We start from the raw sequence: 19,726 nt of genomic DNA on the forward strand, positions 1-19,726 counted from the left end.
GTGCTGTATATATCAACGGAAGTACAGGCTCTGATTGTTAGTCTGACCAAATACATCAGGTCTCTCTCGTCATCCTCCCAGTACGTCTTTCTGTGGCGAGGTATCCCACTCCCAGGCTGGGCGGTCACCTGGAGCGCCTGGATTTTCATTGTCTCGGTTGCACTCTTCGTGAATTCCTGGAGTATTTCTCTTAGAGTTGGATGTCTGGCAAATCTTTTTAGTATATCTGTAACTACCCAGGTTGTAATCTGTAGGTAATTGAATTAAAAAATGGCTTTTAAAACCAGTTTTAGAACTGCTACTTAAATAGTTTTACCCTCTTATCTTGAAAATAAATGAACTATTCCACTTCCCTCCCCATCCCCCATAATGAATACAGTGATTAAAGTAATTTTCCTCCAGTCCTGGCTTTAACCTGCCATTGTTGCACAATTTTTCCTTGCATTTATTCTGATTTAAGTGTGAATGATAAAGAATTAGAGGAATTCTTTGTTCCTTTTTCTAGGAATTCAAGCCACAGGTTCTGTGGGCTAGGCAGTAGATCCATTATACCTGTCTACTAAGGAATTAATACGCAAGAATTGTTTTTTAAAGACCACTTATGAGCCAGTAGTAATAGTAGGAGAGGGGTTTTTAGACTTATCATTCTCATTGCATAACATACCGACCAAGCTGTGACATGATCCAGTGCCATTTACAGTGCCTCATCCTGAAGTTCTGGTTTTGGGCTGGCCAGAAGCAGTCAGAAACTGGAGATCAGAAACTAGAGATAACTGGAAATCAGAGCTCTATCTAGGTTACATTATCCAAATACAATACTGGAATTGCTTTCGGAGAGACAAATAGTAGCCCATGGGTGCAAACTATAGTAACAAGTAATAAATTTGTATTTATCATTTTAAAAGAGAATTTGAATGATAGTGTATTATGCGATATTCACTGGCATGCCCACTGGTTGTCAACTGGTTTATAATTCAAATCAAGATTTTCTACGTGTTCTTCTGCAACGTAATGGATATTGCACACTGCTTAAGTGGGGGGGAAAAAACGCAGCTGAGCGGAAGAATTTGCAACTAAGCGAGGACACAGTGCAATAATTTAGAAATGAGAAGGGTAGAAGCAATTGATAAATTAAATGATTAATTTAAATAAATGAAAGAAACCCCTTGTTTAATCAGCTGGCTTCAAGTCTGCCTGGTATCTGTGAACACTTCTTTTGCAGGTGGTTTTTTGAAGTACTGGGATACCCCAAATCTTCCAAGGCCAACATCGTCAATGGTGTGCTGATGACAGTTGTGTTCTTCGTGGTCAGGATCGCCGTCATGCCTGTCTATTACAGCCATGTAATTTCTTCATTCGGAACAGAGGCTTTCCAGAGGTTAGGATTTGCAGCCCAGAGTGCCTGGATTATCTCAAGTGTTGTCTTGGATGTTATGAATGTGATGTGGATGGTCAAAATTGCGAAAGGATGCTACAAAGTCATTTGTCTTATCGGACGGGAGGAAGCCAAAACTCACAGAAATGGAAAATCGGACTAGAAATCATACACATAAAATGAAATTTCTGCTATGAATATAATTTGGGTTCACTGAAGCAGTGCACATTTCTGCCGTGGAATGCTCCTCTTAAGGAAACAAGGTATTACCTCTGTACTGACCTTACTCTTCCCCTAGCCACACTGCCTGCACACCCAGGGCCACGCTTTACGGATCCTGCCCGGTGAGGAATAAAAGCAAAAGCTCACGCAAATGAGTTCCACGGGTCCGTTCCGAGCAGTTACAAGCTACTGAAATTAGAAAGGAGCAGACTGGTCACTTGCTTGTTGTCCACCAGTGTGTTCGAAGTGTTTCACTCAGGTTTCTCAGATCAATGTGTTTTATAAATCCAGTGAATACTGACATCTCTCTTTGGTTTTTTTTTTTAGAGAACAAAAAAAACCCCAAACTCCTGATATGGTGCAATTTTCCTGGCACGTTTCTATGTTTTCTTCTAGGAATAGCAATTGAGATTTCATTCTTGATAACTTTTAAATTTTTTGCAAGAAGAGCTAAAAGTTTAGCTTTGATTCTGTGGAGTCTTTTACTGCTTTTTGTTCTGCCTTACATGAATGCAAACCATTTTGGGAAATGTATGAAATAATTTTATCTAAAGTGCTGTATTATAAGATTACAGGATATCTTAAAAATTGTTTAAAATTCTCTGATTTTGACGGGAAGGATTCACCTTTGCTGTGCTAGGTTACATGCAGTAGCACACCTAAATTGCCCGTGGAATTTTTTTCATAATTTAGTATGCGTGGAAACAGCGTAATTCTTCCTGGAGTGCTTTTTCCTTTGCTGCTACTACCTTGGAGAAGTGCTGCAACTCCGCTCAGATTTATTTTAACCATTGGCTATTTGGATGCAAAGTTTAACTGTAAAAAGATAAAATTCTTCTGTATATTTGATGTGTAACTTACAGTAATACTTTTTTTTTTTCTTTTATCACAGAAATGACCCATTTGATACAAAGTGTTGAGGTTTTTGTCATGTTTTCCATGTTAATCACATCAGAAATCTGAGGTGTTGACTAAAAACGTTCTTGAATTAACTGTGCCAAACGTGTGTAAAGCTGTACGGTAATTCTGTAGAACGACAGTTCGCTTCTGCAGGCACAGCGCTTTGGTGTTTTTAAACCAGGTGTTTGTCAATTATTACTCTGTTCCTTCTGCAGACTTAAAGGTTCGGAGGCCATCAGAGAGGAATCTTACCATCTAGAAGTAGTCTAGAATGTAATATATAATACAGTTTGAGGGAATTCTGGATTTTATTTTGAAATGGTTTTGAGAGCCGTATTTGTGTGTAGTTTGGTTTTGTTTTGCTTACTTTAAACCATATCTGAACTAGAACTGATTAACTTCTGGTTTTTTCCCCTGTTGTTTTGTTTGTTTTTGACGTTACCTGTTATTTGTTATACTTCCTGGTAAGATCTGCTTAAAGTATCCATTTTCACTCAGTACTTCAGTGCATATCCCAATTATTGTAGCAGACGGTTTAAGCAATTTATTTTTAAGCAAAAAGATGAAATATTTACCCTATGCAGACTAGTTTTCCTCTTGTCCTGTTCCCTCTAACGAAGCTGGGTGACAGGAACTCTCCCCTCTGCAGTCGGAGGTGTGAGCGCCCCGATACTCTGCTCTCAGGTGAGGGTCGCAGCGTTCCCGTCTTCCAGGAATCAGATGTCCATAAGACCCCAAGAGGACTGCGTAGGCTGAAATGCCTATTTCATATATATATATACGGAACATATATATGAAATAGGTGTAATATAATCATAATATCCTCTATGAAAGGAATATAATGTTCACCTTCTTCCAAGGGGAGACCTTTGATTACACTGGCAGCTCATGAATGGTGAACGATGTGGATATGAAAGATCTTTCATAAAGGATATATGGTTATACATAACCATGGTTATGATATATGAAATAATACCAATTTCATAAACCCCCCCTGTTTTATATATGAAAAGCCACAGCCAAGGTGGCTGCGATGAGTTTAGTTGCCCAGTTAAAATGACATCAGGGGGTATCGTTTGGCCTGGTGTAATACGCGCTTTTATAAGCCTAGTTCTGCTCTTTAACTGGGCAGGCGTGTTTCCAAAACCACTTCCCAGTGCTGCCTTCTTCAGGGACGTATCAAGGATTGCTAATACTTCTGGGTTGTTTGTTTTTGTTTTTTTTTTTTTTAAATTGTGTGCTTTTTCGTACTTCACAAGCCTGCAGATGATAGATTTGTTTATGCCTTGGGAAAGCTGGCAGTTAATCTGTTTAGCTGTAGGATTTGGGTGAGCACAGGACCTCATTTGGGAACCAGTAAATCCACAGTCTTTGTGAGCTGATCCTGTGACCTGCTCTGCTGAAAGAAACAGGCTCCCTTTTATACTAATTTGCAGAATCTGGTGTCTTTTAAAATAGTGGTTTCAGTGTATCTAATGCAAAATCCCAGCTATGTACAAAGGCTCTATCACCTTTATGATTTAAAGGTGTAAATGAAATACTTTTTTCTTGTGCTTTTTCAGTCACAAGATCAGGGAATCATTTTGCAATAGCTTGTTCCTTTCTAAAATAAATTTTAAATTTGTAAATTCAAACTATTTGGAGAACATGTCTCAAAGCAGAAGTCTGCTTCTGTTATTCGGGAAGTAGGATAAAAAAAGCTGATAAGGGAAAAGCTGATTTGGTGCAACTCTTACGGTGATAAGTCTTGGAAACTTTTTGAAATGTATCCCTTCTTAGCATTCATCTTTAATATTTCAGTGTTTAATATTTTTTGTTTTCAGTGGAGAACATTAATTCAAATGGTCCGTTTCCTTCACTTCTAGGTAGACTTGGGTCGGATGGGGGGGGGAAGGGAAAGTCAAGTTATAAGAAAATTAAGTTAAAACTAGATGGAACCCCCCTGTCCCCGCATAATACACATTGGGCAACAGTCCAGAATGGAAGGGCAGTGGGAAAATTATTTTAAAACATGTAATATTTTGGGTTTTGCTGTACAAAATTAGTGTAACTAAAACGATATTTTGCAATGCATTAGGTTTCAATTTTCTACTTTGTTAATTTAATATATGACAGTTATGTCCTGATGCATCTACCGTGTATCAGAAGACAACTTTCTAATGAAAAAGATGATTGACACTTGTGTATTCAGCAAGGACTGAGGCGAACAGTCTGCAGAGTTGTGACATACTGAATACATGAGCATAGGGCACGTCTTACCTGCCGTTACAAGCTTATAATACAGCAAATTAGATAGCTGCAGCACCCATTCTTCAATTGCACTTTATTAATTTAAAAACTGTGGTGAAATATTGATGAAATTTAATGTTGCAAACTCGTGTCTTTTCTTTTTTTTAATGCAAAAATTAAATGCATGATAAGTAGCATCGTAATAAATGCTACCTTTAGAATGTAATATCTTATTAGTGGCTTAAAACTTCTGTTTTTAATGGATGCACTGTCTAGTGTAACAGCAGACTCTTGGTATGTCACAAGGTGTCTTTGCCGTGGACATATCGAACGGAAGGAGTTAATGTTGTAAAAAATGCTCAGTTATCTTGTTTTTCTTTTCTGTTATATTCTTTGGTACCAGGTGACATAGAATTAGCACGACGATCATGGGAGAGTCCGTTTGTACCGGTAAGGCTGTGTGTAGGAATACAAGTTTCCCTTTTTTATGGCTTTACGTTTTCATCAAAAGATGAGTAAATACCACTTTCAGAACCACTACAGGGGAATGGTAGGTCAAGTTTTGCTTTTATAATTGATTTGTGAACAGAGGACTTGCAGAGAGGAAATGTACTTCAGTTGTTTTCTCAGTGAGCGCTCCAGTGGATTTCAGTGAAGTCGAGAGCCTTACGCTACAGAGACGCTTTATGGGTTATCTGTGTGCATACTTCGGTGGTAAGAATTACATCTCTGAAGCCTACGCTACCTCTATAAAGACATGCTATCTTGAGTGAGCTCAGTAATTGCTTAAAACAGAAAATCTATTGGATAATGAGAAATATCCTATGCACAGGAAAATGAGGGGAGCTGACTTTATACATAAAAATTTTTAACAATTCCAAATTTTGTATGAAAATTTATTAAAAATTAAATTGATTACAGTGTCTGGAAGAGAATTGCTTCCATCTTTACTTAAATTATGAGAGAAGATTACTCATACTGTAGAACTAACATTAACCTAAGAGTAAAAGCTTACACAAGCGAGCAAATGCGTTCAGGCAGGTTTAAAGAGGAGGATCGGGTGGAGGAGACTTTGAGAACACAAGGATAGAGATCCAGATGTCTTCCTGCTGCTGTGGTTGGGACAACAGCGGACTGAGGCATAGCAGAAAGGTCTAGGTAGCTCTGTGTCTCTGTTCACGGTGGAAAATGAAGCTCTAGTCTTCAAAATTTTCAAGCTGTTTAAAATGGGTTACCTGTTGTTGATTGCCATTATGAAGAGGGCATTTTCTCATGGACTTGTGTGTGTTTAAGCGTACGTACATACAAACTTTCTGTAAAAGATCATTTACTAGACAAGTTTGTAAAATTGTTTTGTGATGCTTCTGCTGAGCCATTCAGAGGAAAATAAAGGGCTGCTTGACAATTACCCCAGCTTAGGTTCTGGTGCAGCGTTGGCTGCTGGTGAACGCCATCAATAAAGCAAATAGAAAGGGATGAGAATTTTCAGATGAAAAAATGCAAGCGTAGAAGACTTTGAAAAGAATGGGCAGCCCTCTTTCCTGTTTCTAATAGCCTACTGTATGACATCGTTATCTGGCTACAAGGAACTTCACGGGAAAGGATTTGTTCCTGGTGGAGTGTCTGTATGTGTGGAGCATATCTGACAGCTGGAAAAAGAACAGTGCTTCATTGCTGGGATCCTGACAGCCATCAGATGGAAACAGCGATCAATATTTATGAACTTTAACGTTCATCCAAACCCGGGTAGAACCTCCTTGTTGGGCAGGTGAAGGTCTTAGGATTTTCTGAAAGCAACTTGAAAGCTCTTCTTATGGTAGAGAAGATGAAAAAATGTGCTGCTTGGGATGTTCAGAGATCGGAGATTAAGAATCAAATCATACTTTTAGGTGGTAACACTTGGTAAGTTTTCTTATCCATTACAAATCTCTACTAGCTACCTCCTTTGACATTCTTGCTCTATTTATAATAACCAAGCACTTTATAGCTCAGTAAAGAATGGAAGGTAGCTATGAAGAATAAATTGTATCGTTTGGTATAAGAAATATTTGGGCAAAATTTCTTTTGAGATCAGTTTCGTCGTGTGATGTGATGTCCCGCACCGAGAGGGCATCTGGTTATGACGATGTATATACATTTTTAATCTAGTTGTAATGTAAAGGAAATGTCTTCAAGAGAGTGAATTATGAAGAGTTCAGCATGGCTTGGTATCAACCCTATAATGATTCAGTGTGCTATTTATAACTTCCTACTGATTGAAAATGAAAATGTAAAAGCAAATGAAATATTCTGTAGTGTATCTTTATTTTTAATCTATGTGTGGGATGTCGAACATTGTACTTGTCTTGTGGACAGGACATGCTTTTATGAGCCTATAAATATTTAAGTATATGAGATTCTGCACCCAAGTGGAACATGTTGCATGTCAGTTTGGCTCCTAAGTTTTTAAATTTCAGTCTTTTTAAAAATTTGCTAGGTTTGAAAGCAACATTTGAATATTAATACTAAGGTGTAATACAGAACATAACATTTTGAATGCAATGTGGGATATACTGGTTTTGGTTATTGTAACCCTACACCAGTTCCACAGGAGAAACCCATCATGGGATAGGGGGAAAGGAGGAAAAGGGCTAATCATGAGCTCGGCTATATAATTTGCACACTTAATATGCACACATCCAAATATCTTGGCTTTGTTTCTAGCATGCATATACCAAACAGTGTTTTCTTTAGTATCTAGAGATACATATGTACGTAGAATAATTTAGCATGTAAGCACAGCTAACCTGATAGAAAACCGAATTCCAAAGACTGTTGGGAACAACTGAGTTACAGGTTAGGCAGAAGTAACGGAGCCTGTGATTCAAAAATGTTTATATAATCTTCCTTCTAAAAAGAAACCTGACAAATATATCTAACACATGCAGAGCAAGGATGGAAACTAAATTCTGCCTGCCTGATTTCTGGTAAATCTTGACAATCTGGTTTGCAGTAAATACTAATATTGTCACAAAATGTCAGGATCACATTATTAAATTCAGATAGTAATATGGCCTGACCGCAGTAGCAAGCCTTACCACGGCACAAGACCTTAAAAATGCAGTGTAACAGTTCCGCAGATCAGTGATAAAAGTGATTGGTCGTAGTAAGGTGAATGATGAAGTATTATGGATTTAAATTAACTTTTTATTAGGAAAATTTTTTGAATTATTTGTTTGCATTTCAGTGATATTGTAAAGCATTTCTGTATTTTGTTTGAACAGTTTAGGAGCTTGCATAAAATGGTACTGGCTGATTATTTTTTTCTTCCCTTTGATATATGCAATAATGTCAATAAGCAATAAATTGCATGTTGTATGCAAGGTATCAGTACTTCGTAATAAAGGAAAGGAACGCAGTTTCTTATTCTGTGAATTTTTCTTTCTTAATAAGGCAATTGGTTATGTGGTTATGTACCTGTAGCGAATGCATCATGAAAGAACAGTTTTCTTTGGGTTCAGTTCAGAAACAACTGCCTTACACAGTAGATTGAAATTTTGTACTGTAGCTTTTTGTATTTAAAAAAAGGTGGGGAGGGAGTAAGAGGTCTGAGCCACACCGTTGTTCAGGTGCTTGGACTTTTAAAGGGTGAAATTCTATGTACGCCATCGCTAGGGCCAGGAACGTAACTTAAACTATGACTTTTGTTGTGTATTGAGGAGAAACTTGGATGGTAGAATTATATCACACTGTGTTGTAACAGCACGTTTCAGGATGTAAGCTGGACGGTTGTCTGAAGGCTCTAGGGATAAAGAGCTACTGTTCTCAGTGCATTATAAATGTGATGCACGACGCAGTCCTTCACTGAATACTAAGGCGGCCAATTAAGTTCCTTAATATGGCATTCCTGGATTCTATATGCGCAGTGAACGTACGCCTCGGAACCACGAACTGGGTGGTAAAGCCTGTAGGTTCCTCTGGGCATCCTCAGAGGAAGTTGCTGCTGTTTTATATTTTATCTGTTGGCTTCCAAACACAGGAATTGCTTGTGCTTGAGTTTTCTTTGGTATTATGCAATGGTTATATTACTAGAAGAAAACAAGAAGCATTCCAGTGGTTTTTACTTTTTTTCCCTGTTATCTTTTAAGGGGAATCTAATTCCACTTGTAAATTATATTCTTAGGGTACCAATTTTACACTGTTAGCCTAGAAAACTACTCATTAACTTGTCGGTCTGTTTGGAAGTGAGTGGGAACGTCTGGAAACGTTACTTGGGGTCAGGCACTATATAGGTCAGCTTTCCGACTGCCTGAGGAAGGACAATGGGGGCTTGGTGGGAGGCTTTCGGGTTGGCACCAGGCAGCTCTTAACACTGAATGGTGGAAAGGAAGGCCCGAGCGTGGCTGGGAACGAGGGACGCCTTCCAGTGAGCCGTTCTTAACCTGACAAATCGAACAAATCTTGCTTAAAGTATGAGAAACATACCTCTCCCTAACATGTAGGGTATAGAAAGTGTTTTGTACATCCACTACTTTGTCATGTTCTGGTGCAACGTTGCTCTTCATATTCTCCTAAATTTAATTTTCTTTTTTTTTTTTGATTACTTTTTGTGTTCTTGCTGAAAACTTTGTTTTCTGTACTTGTCTTGGTGTGATAATTCTGCACTAGGTTGGGTTTTTTTTTCATTTTTTATTTAATCTTCACACTGTGAAAAAATATCTGTCATTTTTTAGAGGGTGGACTACTGTTCCAAGTATCTTATTATTTTGCTCTGCTTTTCTGGAGTTCACAGTGTAATATACCTAAGAGCAGGTTGTGTGTTTCGTTGAGATTGTGACCTTGGTGTTCTTTGTCATGCTTTACATCGAGGAAAAAGTATTTGCTACTTGGCTTATCTTTGGAAGGGTAAAAACTATTATCTATAAAATGGCTAACGAGGAGTAGAATTGCTGCTTCTGGTGGGGCGTGGTGGTGGAAAGCGGGGAGACAGCATCCTGACATCGGCAACATTGTGTACTTCGAGGGGAGGGCGTAGAACCAATTCCCCGTCTGAGACCGTCAGAGAGAGAAAATGTGTTTTACCTTAGAGTCGTTCTGCCACTGCCTTGAAATATTTGGCAGCAGAGATGTCAGTTGGTCCACAGGAGGCTCTTATTATTAAACTGCATTGTCAAGCGCAGCAAGCGAAGGCTAAAAAGGTTGTATCTTGTTTAGTGCTGGCTTACACAGCTGTTACTGTGAATGCAGTCTTGGAGATTTCAGCAAAGCCAGATATGCCTAAAACCTGGGCACCGGTGGAGGCAATCAAAATGTTTTCTAAGGCACATAATAGAGAATCAGCTGGTGACATGGTGCCCCTTTCCTAACTCCAGGTCCTCAATACGCTGTGCTAATAATTCCTGCATGCAGGAAGGGTAGGAAACAATATCCTCTTACATAATAAAGACTCTAAAAGGGCAAAAATGAGTGAAAGGATGGATATTTGATATTGCTTTGTACTTGTATTTTTATGTTGTGTTCTCACTGAATGGCAATGACCTCATTAATAAGAAAGATCCTGTTCTGAAAGACGGTATGTGATTGTGTTCTTAAAAGCACTTGAGAGGAACGTATAAAAGAAGTTTTAAAATTTGAAATAGTGCATGTTAGCACTGCTTCAGTGTGGTTTAGAAATTGTGTCTATTAATCTTTCTGATCTTTTTCAAAATAAATGGCAGAGAATCACTCACTTTTTTTCTTTACACCAAAATACATACAGAGGGTGCAAGAGACCCCTCTCCCAGATTTGAATTTGGATTTCCTTCATCCCAAGTTAATGTAATAACTGGGCCACTTAAAGCCTGAATTCCTCCCTACTTTTAATTGCTGCGATGAAATAGGATGTTTAGTAAAAATTGTTTTTTCATCAGTTCCAATTGTATATTTACAATGTTGTCTTGTGTCTCCCCACCTGCCTTTTGCACTTGACAGCCTATTAAGAGTCCCGGTGTGGGACGAACATGGAAATAGTCCGGCAGGGTTTGTACTCGCTGTACAGCTGCATCTTCCCACCTCTGAGTCAAGCAGGGCCAGGACTGAAGCACTCTGACTTGCTCTGGTGCAAAATGAGTGCCGTTTTCTGAATCCTCAAGCTGCGGTGTTACGCAGACTATTTCACGCAGGTAGTTAAACTGCATCTCCGGGCATTGAAATAAAGCAGTATTTTTAGTAAATATTTAAGTGATGTGATACTTTTGACTGGTGTTTAAAAAACATCTTAAGTAAACTTAGTACCTCCGTGAATTTAACACTGGAAGGGACACGCCTTTACAATATTGACTCATGCTGCTTGTCCGTTAAGCATCTTTTCTATACTTTTTCTAAAAAAAAAGTTATTTGCATTTGTAAGGGATAATGGTTTCACAAACAAAACCACACCATGACCTCAGGTCACGCGTACCTCATGCTAACACAGCTGTTCGGGGATTGAACGTGAGCCTCAGTACACAAAAATCACGTTGTTGGCAGGTTTTGAAACAACTTCTGTACCATTAAACGTGCCGTAAATGAACCCCAGCAGCCCTCCGGCGCCCTCTGTCCATTCCCCGCTCTGGCATTCGTTAACTGTGTGCAGAAAAGGGGTGTATTCCCGGGTCAGGCCGGCGCCCTCAGCCGCCCTTCGCCGGGGGCCGCGGCCGGCCGGCCTCTCCTCCCGTGAGGGGAGCGGGCAAGGCGGCCCCCGTCCCCGCCCTTCGCGGCGCTCCCGCCTCGCCTCCCCGCCCCTCCCGGCGGCGCTGCGCAGTGCGCAGGCGCGGAGCGGGCCGAGCGGCGCCGCGTTCTCGCGAGGCGCGGCGTCGTGCTGCTCTCGGTACCGGCCGCAGAGGCGCGGGCCGGGCTGAGGTGAGGAGGAGGAGGTGGGGAGGAAGAGGAGGAGGAAGAAGAGGCGGCCGCGCAGCTGTTGGTGAGTGCCGAGGCGGGGCGCCCACCGCGGGGCCGGGCCGGGCCGTCTGGGCGCGGAGGCGGGCCTGACCTTGCCGGCGGCCGCGGGCGGTGGGCGTGAGGAGGCGGGCTGAGGGGCGGCTGCGAGCGCGGGCCGCACCTGCGGGGACCTACGGGCTGCCAGCCCTGGGGCGTTCTGCTTATCCTGGAGGTTTGTGACTTAAACCGGTTTTTAATTTATTTTTTAACTTACGATGTAGCAACATAGCTGTACGTGCAGTCACCTTAATGAATAACCCCTGTAGTTCCCTATTACGAACGTCTGCTTCTTTTTCTTTAGAAACTTGATCTCAGAGCCGGCGTGCGGAAGCCATGGGTTTGTCTGCGTCCTCCCCGGCTGCTGCAGGTCAGTCGCCGAACGCATCCGAGCAGCATCGGACGGCGTCTCCACCTTCAGAATGTCCTATGCATCAGGAAAAAATGAGTGGTAATTATCCTTGAAACCTAAATGAAATAAACTCTTCACGTGGAAAACTGATTGACAAAATATTTGGGGGAAAAAAAAAGAAAAACAGTTATACAAATAAAAACTTGAGTTTTTCAATTAACAAAAATAGCTCTCAAGTAACTTTTCACGCAAAGGAGTTGGTGCTTTGCAGGCTGCTTCGTCTGTCGAGACAGTGGGTGCTTGCTGTAGAACCTGTGGGTTGCCCCTGATCCCCGTGTTTCACAGGGGTCCTGCAGATCTGTTCCCATCGGTGCTGAGGGTCCAGGAGGCACAGGGGCCCCCGCAGAGACGCTGGCTGGGAGCAGGTGGTTGTCGCTAGAGAGCACGCATCTGGAAAAGGGTAGCGGTAGGGTGGAATAAGATGAATGTCTGGAGAAGGAGGACATCAGCTCTTCTGTGGACACAGTCAACACGTGTTGGATTAGCATTACTGTGGAAATCTTAAATACAGTTTGGTGCAGGGGTCAGCACAGGGTGGGGAATGAGCCTTCAAGGACTGCGTAAGAGGCTTAGATCTTACCATGGTGCTGGGTCCTAAAATGCAGGAAGGAGAACAGTTGAAACCATTGCAGAAAAAGTAAAATGCCCGTTTGTATTTATACGAGCATTCAGTGAAGTGTTTTCCGATTCCTGTCATGCCTTAGAGTTTTCATTTTGTAGCAAAATATATACAATTATTTCCTGTATTTCAGGTTGCCCAATGCACATGAAGACTCCTGATCATAGAACTGAGAACACAGGTGATGTTCCTGCACATCAAGAAAGAGCATATGAATTTGTAGCCTGTCCAGTGAAGGCCGGTGCATCTCAAGTGAAGGATGACATAGATCCTAGCAATATGGTAACTTCTGCTTATTTCAGATGTTTTCTTCAGTTTTGTTTCTTCTGAAACATTATACGCAAAATGTAAATAGTGGCACTGTCTAAGGTGGAAGCTCTGGCAAATAACTATTTTTTAATTTTTAACATTGCTTTTTCTTACTTTATATGCAAAGATTTGTATAGAACAAGTTACATCTTATTCAGCGTTCTCTTCTTCAAATAAAAGCTGGTTTTCCAGTCTGTAAATATCTTTTGCTATCTGTTTCTGGTTTAGTTAGGGTTTTTATAACTAAAAACACACGTGGTTTTTATGCCACACTAGCAGGTGTTAGGTTCCGTGTAATAGCAGTACGGGTAAGTTCTGATTCAGAGAACTCTCAAAGATTTCCTCTGATTTACAAAAAGCACTGCTCTTCTGAAAGCTGAAGTTAAGGCAGAAGGGTTCCTTTAGTCTTCAGATGGCAAACTGTGCAAACTGTTCTACTGCAAAAGAGAAAGATAATTTTGGTGGACTTAAATAGAGGCTGAACTTGTTGATCTTTGTAGCAGCTGATTGATTATGCTATGATTTTTTTGAAACACCATAACATAAACCAGTTCTCATACTCTGTTGTTGATTCTCCTTGTTTTCTAGATGCCGCCTCCTAATCAGCAGCCATCCCCAGATCAGCCATTTCCGTTGTCAACCGTTAGAGAAGAATCTTCCATTCCCAGAGCGCATTCTGACAAGAAATGGGTCTACCCTTCGGAGCAGATGTTCTGGAATGCTATGCTAAGAAAAGGGTAAATACACTGTGAATGGAGTCTGTGAGCCTGAAATTCAGGAATTAATATCATTAGTTATTATTCATTGATATTATTTAAGAGTTTGTGGACTCTAAGCAGGAAATAATTAACTAGCTCTTTTTAAAATGACTGGTTTTATAAACAGCTTTATTTTAAAGGGTGAGCTGGTCTCCAAGGCCATACCTCCTCTAGTGATCAGCAAGGTGGTAGGCGATGTCAGGCAACTACCACTAGCTCAGAAAATTTTCTTAAAAGTCAGTGCATAGGCGTAGACAAACTTCGCATGACTGCCAGCTTTCAAACTCCATCAGCTTCATGCTAATCTTATAAACTGAGAGTAAAAGTTGTCTGGTTGTGAGAATTTCTAACTTTGCAGAATTGCTAAAAACGTGAAAATAGTTTGACATGTAGATGTTTTCAGTCTTTACAAAAACTTGGTATAGACAAGATCCAACTGAATGATGAATGTCTCCTGAGGCCTAAAAAAACCTTCTGTGCTGCTGTTTCCTAATCCTTTCGCAATTATTTGTCATCTTTAAACATAACCTTTAAAGGTTGTTACTATTAAGACAATAATAATTCGTTGTTCTACATATCAATCAGAGAAGGTAGGGTTTGGAGGGACCTCTGGAGCTCACCCCGTCCCACCCCCTGCTGGAGCAGGCACCCCCAGAGCAGGGGCACAGGGCCGCGTCCAGGTGGGGGGTGAATGTCTCCAGGGAAGGGACCCCACAGCCTCTCTGGGCAGCCTGTGCCCCTGCTCTGGCACCCGCACAGGGAAGGGGTTTGTCCTCATGTTCAGGGGGAACTTCCCGTGTTCCAGCTTGTGCCCGTGGCCCCTTGGCCTGGCGTTGGGCACCGCTGAAAAGAGCCCGGCCCCATCCTCCTGACACCCGCCCTTCAGGTATTTATAGCCATTGATGAGATCCCCCCTCAGCCTTCTCTTCTCCAGGCTGAACAAACCCAGGTCTCTCAGCCTTTCCTCACAAGGGAGATGCTTCCGTCCCTGATCATCTCCATAGCTCTGTTCTGAAGACAGTATGTCCTAAGCAGTCTATATTGAACATGCAAGTTTTCATCCTGTAAACACTTAACTGTGTTCCACGCCTGTTGAAAAGGAAGCACGCACGTAGTCGTGGTGCAGGGTCAGAGAGATGAAAGGCATTGCTAAGAGTATGTGGAATGTATTGAATACAGGACTTCTGTGCATTAGGAATGCAAGTGGGATTTTTCCTAAGCATTTTTACGAATGCTGTGGATGTGCTGATGTTTGCACGCTCTGATAACTGTCTGATCCAGTTAAGCTGTTAATATAGCTAACTAGGGTTTGTGGATCTCTGTGATAACACAGAAAATGAACTGGTTCTCAAGATGCTTAAGCAAATGAGCTGGAAGTTTCATACTTTGTGTCTTGGCATAAAACCTTAAATCTCTTGGTTCAAAAGCCCATCAGATGGACTGAGGAAGGTGGGGTGGTTATGCTATAAGGCTCGTAAACTGTTTCCAAATTCTTATTTTTTAGGTGGAGGTGGAAAGATGATGACATAACAGGTGAAGACATGACCAACATTATTAAGATTCACAACCAAAATAATGAGCAAGCTTGGAAGGAGATTTTGAAGTGGGAAGCTCTTCATGCTGTGTACGTACATATAAAATGAAAAGCAAATCCTTTGGTTTAGCTCTTTAGTAATTCTTTGAAAGTAGAATGTCTCTTTAGTTTTTGCAGAAATGTTCTCATGCTGATACATCTCAAAAGTTACGGTCTTGTAGGAGCCTGCGTTCTGATTAATATGGAGGAAGATTATCCAGAAGAGCATAACTAGAACAGAATAATTATGATGTTGCTAAAACTGATGAGCGTTTTGGTGGTGTGTGTGTGTCACGTGGATTTGGAGAAATTAACTTCTTACTGTATCTATTTGGGAATTATTTAATTGAAATCTTTATATTATCAAAAAGGTATAAGATGTAAACTTTGGTTAAAAGTGACTGGTGTAAAACAAAGTGTCACTTCTTCAGTCAGTATAGGCTCTGTTCCTAGAAGAGACAGCCCAGCTAAGGATTCTGTATGTAGGAATTGTTCTCTGAAATGCCACAATCTTTGTTACACAGTGATTCGGATGATGGGTTTCTGTTCTTTAATGATTTCCTGGTTTTTATTAAATCTGTGGATTAGGTTTGCTGAGCACTGCTCTGCTGATAAGTTAGAACAATGGTGTGGAGTGTATCAAAGGTACTTTATCACACCAGCAGAAAGTGCTGTCAGAAACCGTGAGACTCTTCAAACCTTTTAAAAGAAAAAAAATATGTTTTAGATCCCTTGTTATTAATTTTTTACTGTTGCGCTTTCTCCTGTTTGGTTTTTCTGTTACCAAAACAAATTGCCATAGCGGTTTAAACATTTTAAGGTTGTTTTAAAAGGTAAAAACTACTTTCTTTTTCAATTGTGTGCCCAGGGAATGCCCGTGTGGACCAGCACTGATGCGGTTTGGAGGCAAAGCGAAGGAGTATTCACCAAGAGCCAGAATACGTTCGTGGATGGGGTAGGTGGGCAGGGAAGGAGGTCTTCCAGTGAGGTGGGAGGTGGGGAGGCGTGTCTGAAAACGTGGTGTAGAATTAATTTTAAGATGCTTTAGAACTGGAATTGCAAGTTATAATTACCAGAAGACAGAAGTACTAGGGGGGATCTTATGGGAGTATCTGGATAAATAAATCTTCTTAAATAGGACTTCCACTCCCTCTCCCAGGTTCATAATATCTACTAAAATATCTGCATGGTCTATTGTCTGTCCTTCCAGATATGAACTTCCCTTTGACAGACACGACTGGATTGTTGACCGCTGTGGAAAAGAAGTGCGATACGTTATCGATTACTACGATGGTGGAGCGGTAGATAAGAACTACCAGTTCACCATCCTGGATGTTCGCCCTGCGTTTGACTCTCTCTCGGCCGTGTGGGACAGGATGAAGGTAGCTTGGTGGCGGTGGACTTCGTAACTGCTCCTGTGGTGTGTAGTTGAAAAGTAAACCACTTTCCTCCTAGGCTAAGGATGAGCGAATACTAGGACTTGAAACAGAAGTTCGCCTCAACTGGTGTTATTTTCATCGTCACCACGGTGCTTTGGGGGCGGGAAGGGAGGATGGGGAAATCCGTTGTTAAGTACAGCGATGCTTTGTGGTGTTTTGAATGACATAATAAAGGTATAGTAGCAAACACATGTATCTTAATTTTCTTAAGAGCTGGGAAATCTTTTCTTACTTTGTCACAGATTCTGCGTAAGCTTGCCTTCTTTTCATTTCATGACTCCAGTGCTGCGTCAAATAACATTTTTGATTCTGACTGGAGTTTGGAGTATTGCTTAAATAGTGAAAACTGGAAATTTCATAAATGATTTCACAGTTACACTATTTGGGTACTTAGATGATGGATAAAGGGTAGAAGATCTAGACTGTTTCAAACTGCATGTTTTATTAACTATATAAAGCCATGTATTTGCTTTCACGTGGGCACTTTATCTGCTCAAATACATGCTTCCTCAGAAAATTTTAGTCAAGTTTATTCTGTTAGAGGAAGTACAGTGTAGCACAAGTATTTTTAAAGGTATGTTAGGTTGAAAAGGAGAGTATACTCACGCCTAAATCTGCAATGTAGCTTTGAACAGAAGAACATCTGTTAGAAGCAGGAAATGAGTGTCGGTTACTTTTAAAACATCATTTCTAAAAGGAGATAAAATTGATATTTAATGGCTATTTATTTGAGTATTTAAAAGGTTTGTTTTCTGATGTAAGAAAACTATTCTAGTATTTTCATGTCTTTAATGTGTCTCTCGTCATTCAGGACAGAATTAAGCCTTATTTAAAGAAACTGTCATGCAGTGCATCTGTAGTTTTGCATTTGGCTTCATCATCCGTACCATAGCGTGTTTTTTTATATAATACAGAATCGCACAAGGGTGTGTGACTGCACAGTCATACACCTTTCTAGGTGGTGATTATAGTGAGGCACATTACAGATGTGTACGTACCTTGGTCACAAGGGTACCAAAAGTGCCAAGAAATAAGGCTGATTTGAGCGTTTTCTGAGGGTGATGCATGTTAATGCTGTGTGGCTTAAAGATTTAATTAATGTTTGTGCTTAGTAAGGGAAACTAACTTTTTGTAAGTCTTCCACTGTAATAGCTTTAAATTTGCATGGCTTGGAAAATTTCAGGTGCTGCATATCCCTACATTTAAATTATGTGTCCCTTTCAGCACATATAGCTCTTGAAAATGAGTCCTCCATGCAAAATGCCTGGGAGTGGAAGGAGTAAGAGTATCACATTGCAGCTTCTCAAATGGGAGAAGCTTCCTTCACGAAACCTCACAGCCTTAGCTGGGAACCAGCTGTACATTCATTTTCTGAAAGCAGTTATTTTTAACTGACATTGGAAGGTTTTTTCTTTTTTTCTCCTTTTTGTTTTTTTTTTCCCCCCTGAGGGGAAAGCCCCTTAGTGTTTCAGTCAAATAATTTTTCTCTAAATGGGAAATTATTCAGGGAAGCTTCCATGCTTTAAGGTACTAATGGAGACAAACGTTCCCTCTTTGGAGGCAACTGTCCTGCATGGAAGGCATAAACATTACCCAGAAGTCCCAAATCTGAAGAGAAAACCACGCTCTTACCCCTGTCCACTTTCCTCATTCCTTTTTCACCTTTTTAGTGATTCACATATATATAAATGAGAAATAGTTTGGGGAAAAAAAAAATCCATCTGAATAGGCAACGTCAATATGAGATACAGGAGAAGTGAGTGAGCTTGTATGAAGTGTATCTGATAATGAAGGAGCTGCTCCTCTCTGCTCTGACAGTAATGACTGAAGCTTGCTGCTTTTTTGGGGTGGGTTTTTTTTGTTTGGTCAGTTTATGTGTACAGTTTGGTACCTTGATATATGCAGAATCCTGTATTTCTCACAACTAAATACGGAAAAGGTACACCAGTGTAGGGAGAGCTTCAGAACCTTCAAAAGAGCGAGTTTGCTTTGTTGATTTTTGGAAGCGTGATGTTGAGCACGTTATGGAAATTGTAATTGCTGCTAAATCTGGTGCCACTTCATGCGTTCGCATCTTCCGTTATGTTCCTTCTTGCAGAGATTCAAAATTGTTCTTTTCTGTGCTACTGTTAACGAAATGTATTACTTCGTCATCAAGCAAAAAGGAGAATCAAATAAATGTACTTTTCTTAACTTTGGTATTTGGTGATCATATTTTTAGCTGTAAGGATTATTAGGATGGGCTCTTGCATGTGTCATAAGAGGTGACAGTCTGGTACAACTAATCGTATCATTGCATAGGTGCTGGTCATTTATTTAGGTGAACACAGATCCAAAACCCAAGGACTAAATTCAGGTGTTTGCCAACCAAACCAGCAGCTCTCAGAATAAGAGCATATGTCAATAAATACATTAATCCTGAGTCTGGGTAACTTCTGAAGAGGGGAATGCAAGACTTTTTTTTTTTTTTTAAATAATCCTTGAAGTGTAAATGAAAATAACTCATTTCTACAAGCAGTAAGACTTAAGGAAGTAAACATGGAGCTTTTTCTTTTAGGTTTGGGTAACTTCATGCACGATGGTGGCAGTTCACGATTTCTCAGAAGGTGGGTGTCAGAGTGATTAGAATTCTAATGTAAACTTGAAAAAGTTATTTAAACTGATGTTTTTTTTACCCTTTGGGAGGATGTTTTAACTGTAAAACTATTGTTTAGGCTAGGCTGAAGGTGGTGTGTGTGTATATGCATAAACAAATACACTTGTATCCTTTCTCTGTAAGTATAGAAAGGTACCGAGAGTTCCTGAAGCTCAAAAAAGTGAAGAAGTGTCCTGATTGGGGCCTTTCAGGGAATTCTGCAGCAGCATCGGGTTCCCAGTCAGGCTGAAACAGAAATTGGGAAGCCAGCATCTCAAACCTGGCTAACCTTGTGTGTACACAAAAGGGGAAATGGGGACAC

General features: G+C 40.5%; 2 protein-coding genes across 8 annotated transcripts in view; both read left to right on the forward strand.

The window, feature by feature from the left end:
* The window catches only part of TLCD4 (TLC domain containing 4), a 45,891-nt gene extending 37,768 nt beyond the window's left edge, over window positions 1–8,123 (forward strand). For all 6 annotated transcript variants that reach the window (XM_064455544.1, XM_064455545.1, XM_064455547.1 and 3 more), the window contains one exon: window positions 1,223–8,123. In XM_064455544.1, coding sequence (XP_064311614.1) covers window positions 1,223–1,538 — 316 coding nt within the window. In that variant the 3' untranslated portion in view covers window positions 1,539–8,123. The remainder of the gene's footprint in view (window positions 1–1,222) is intronic.
* A 3,362-nt stretch (window positions 8,124–11,485) lies between these two features.
* Window positions 11,486–18,962, forward strand: LOC104044899 (holocytochrome c-type synthase). 2 transcript variants are annotated; one of them, XM_064455551.1, is made up of 7 exons: window positions 11,486–11,645; window positions 11,964–12,110; window positions 12,824–12,972; window positions 13,588–13,736; window positions 15,262–15,381; window positions 16,199–16,285; window positions 16,541–18,962. In XM_064455551.1, exons 2-7 carry the CDS (start codon window positions 11,996–11,998, stop codon window positions 16,737–16,739), a joined length of 819 nt encoding a protein of 272 aa, XP_064311621.1. In that variant the 5' UTR covers window positions 11,486–11,645; window positions 11,964–11,995; the 3' UTR covers window positions 16,740–18,962. The 2 variants fall into 2 exon arrangements, with proteins under 2 accessions (XP_064311621.1, XP_064311622.1); XM_064455552.1 differs by lacking the exon at window positions 11,486–11,645 and adding an exon at window positions 11,752–11,834.
* Window positions 18,963–19,726: the final 764 nt, after the last annotated feature.

This window comes from Phalacrocorax carbo, chromosome 6, assembly GCF_963921805.1.
Source record: "Phalacrocorax carbo chromosome 6, bPhaCar2.1, whole genome shotgun sequence".
Taxonomy (NCBI): domain Eukaryota; kingdom Metazoa; phylum Chordata; class Aves; order Suliformes; family Phalacrocoracidae; genus Phalacrocorax; species Phalacrocorax carbo.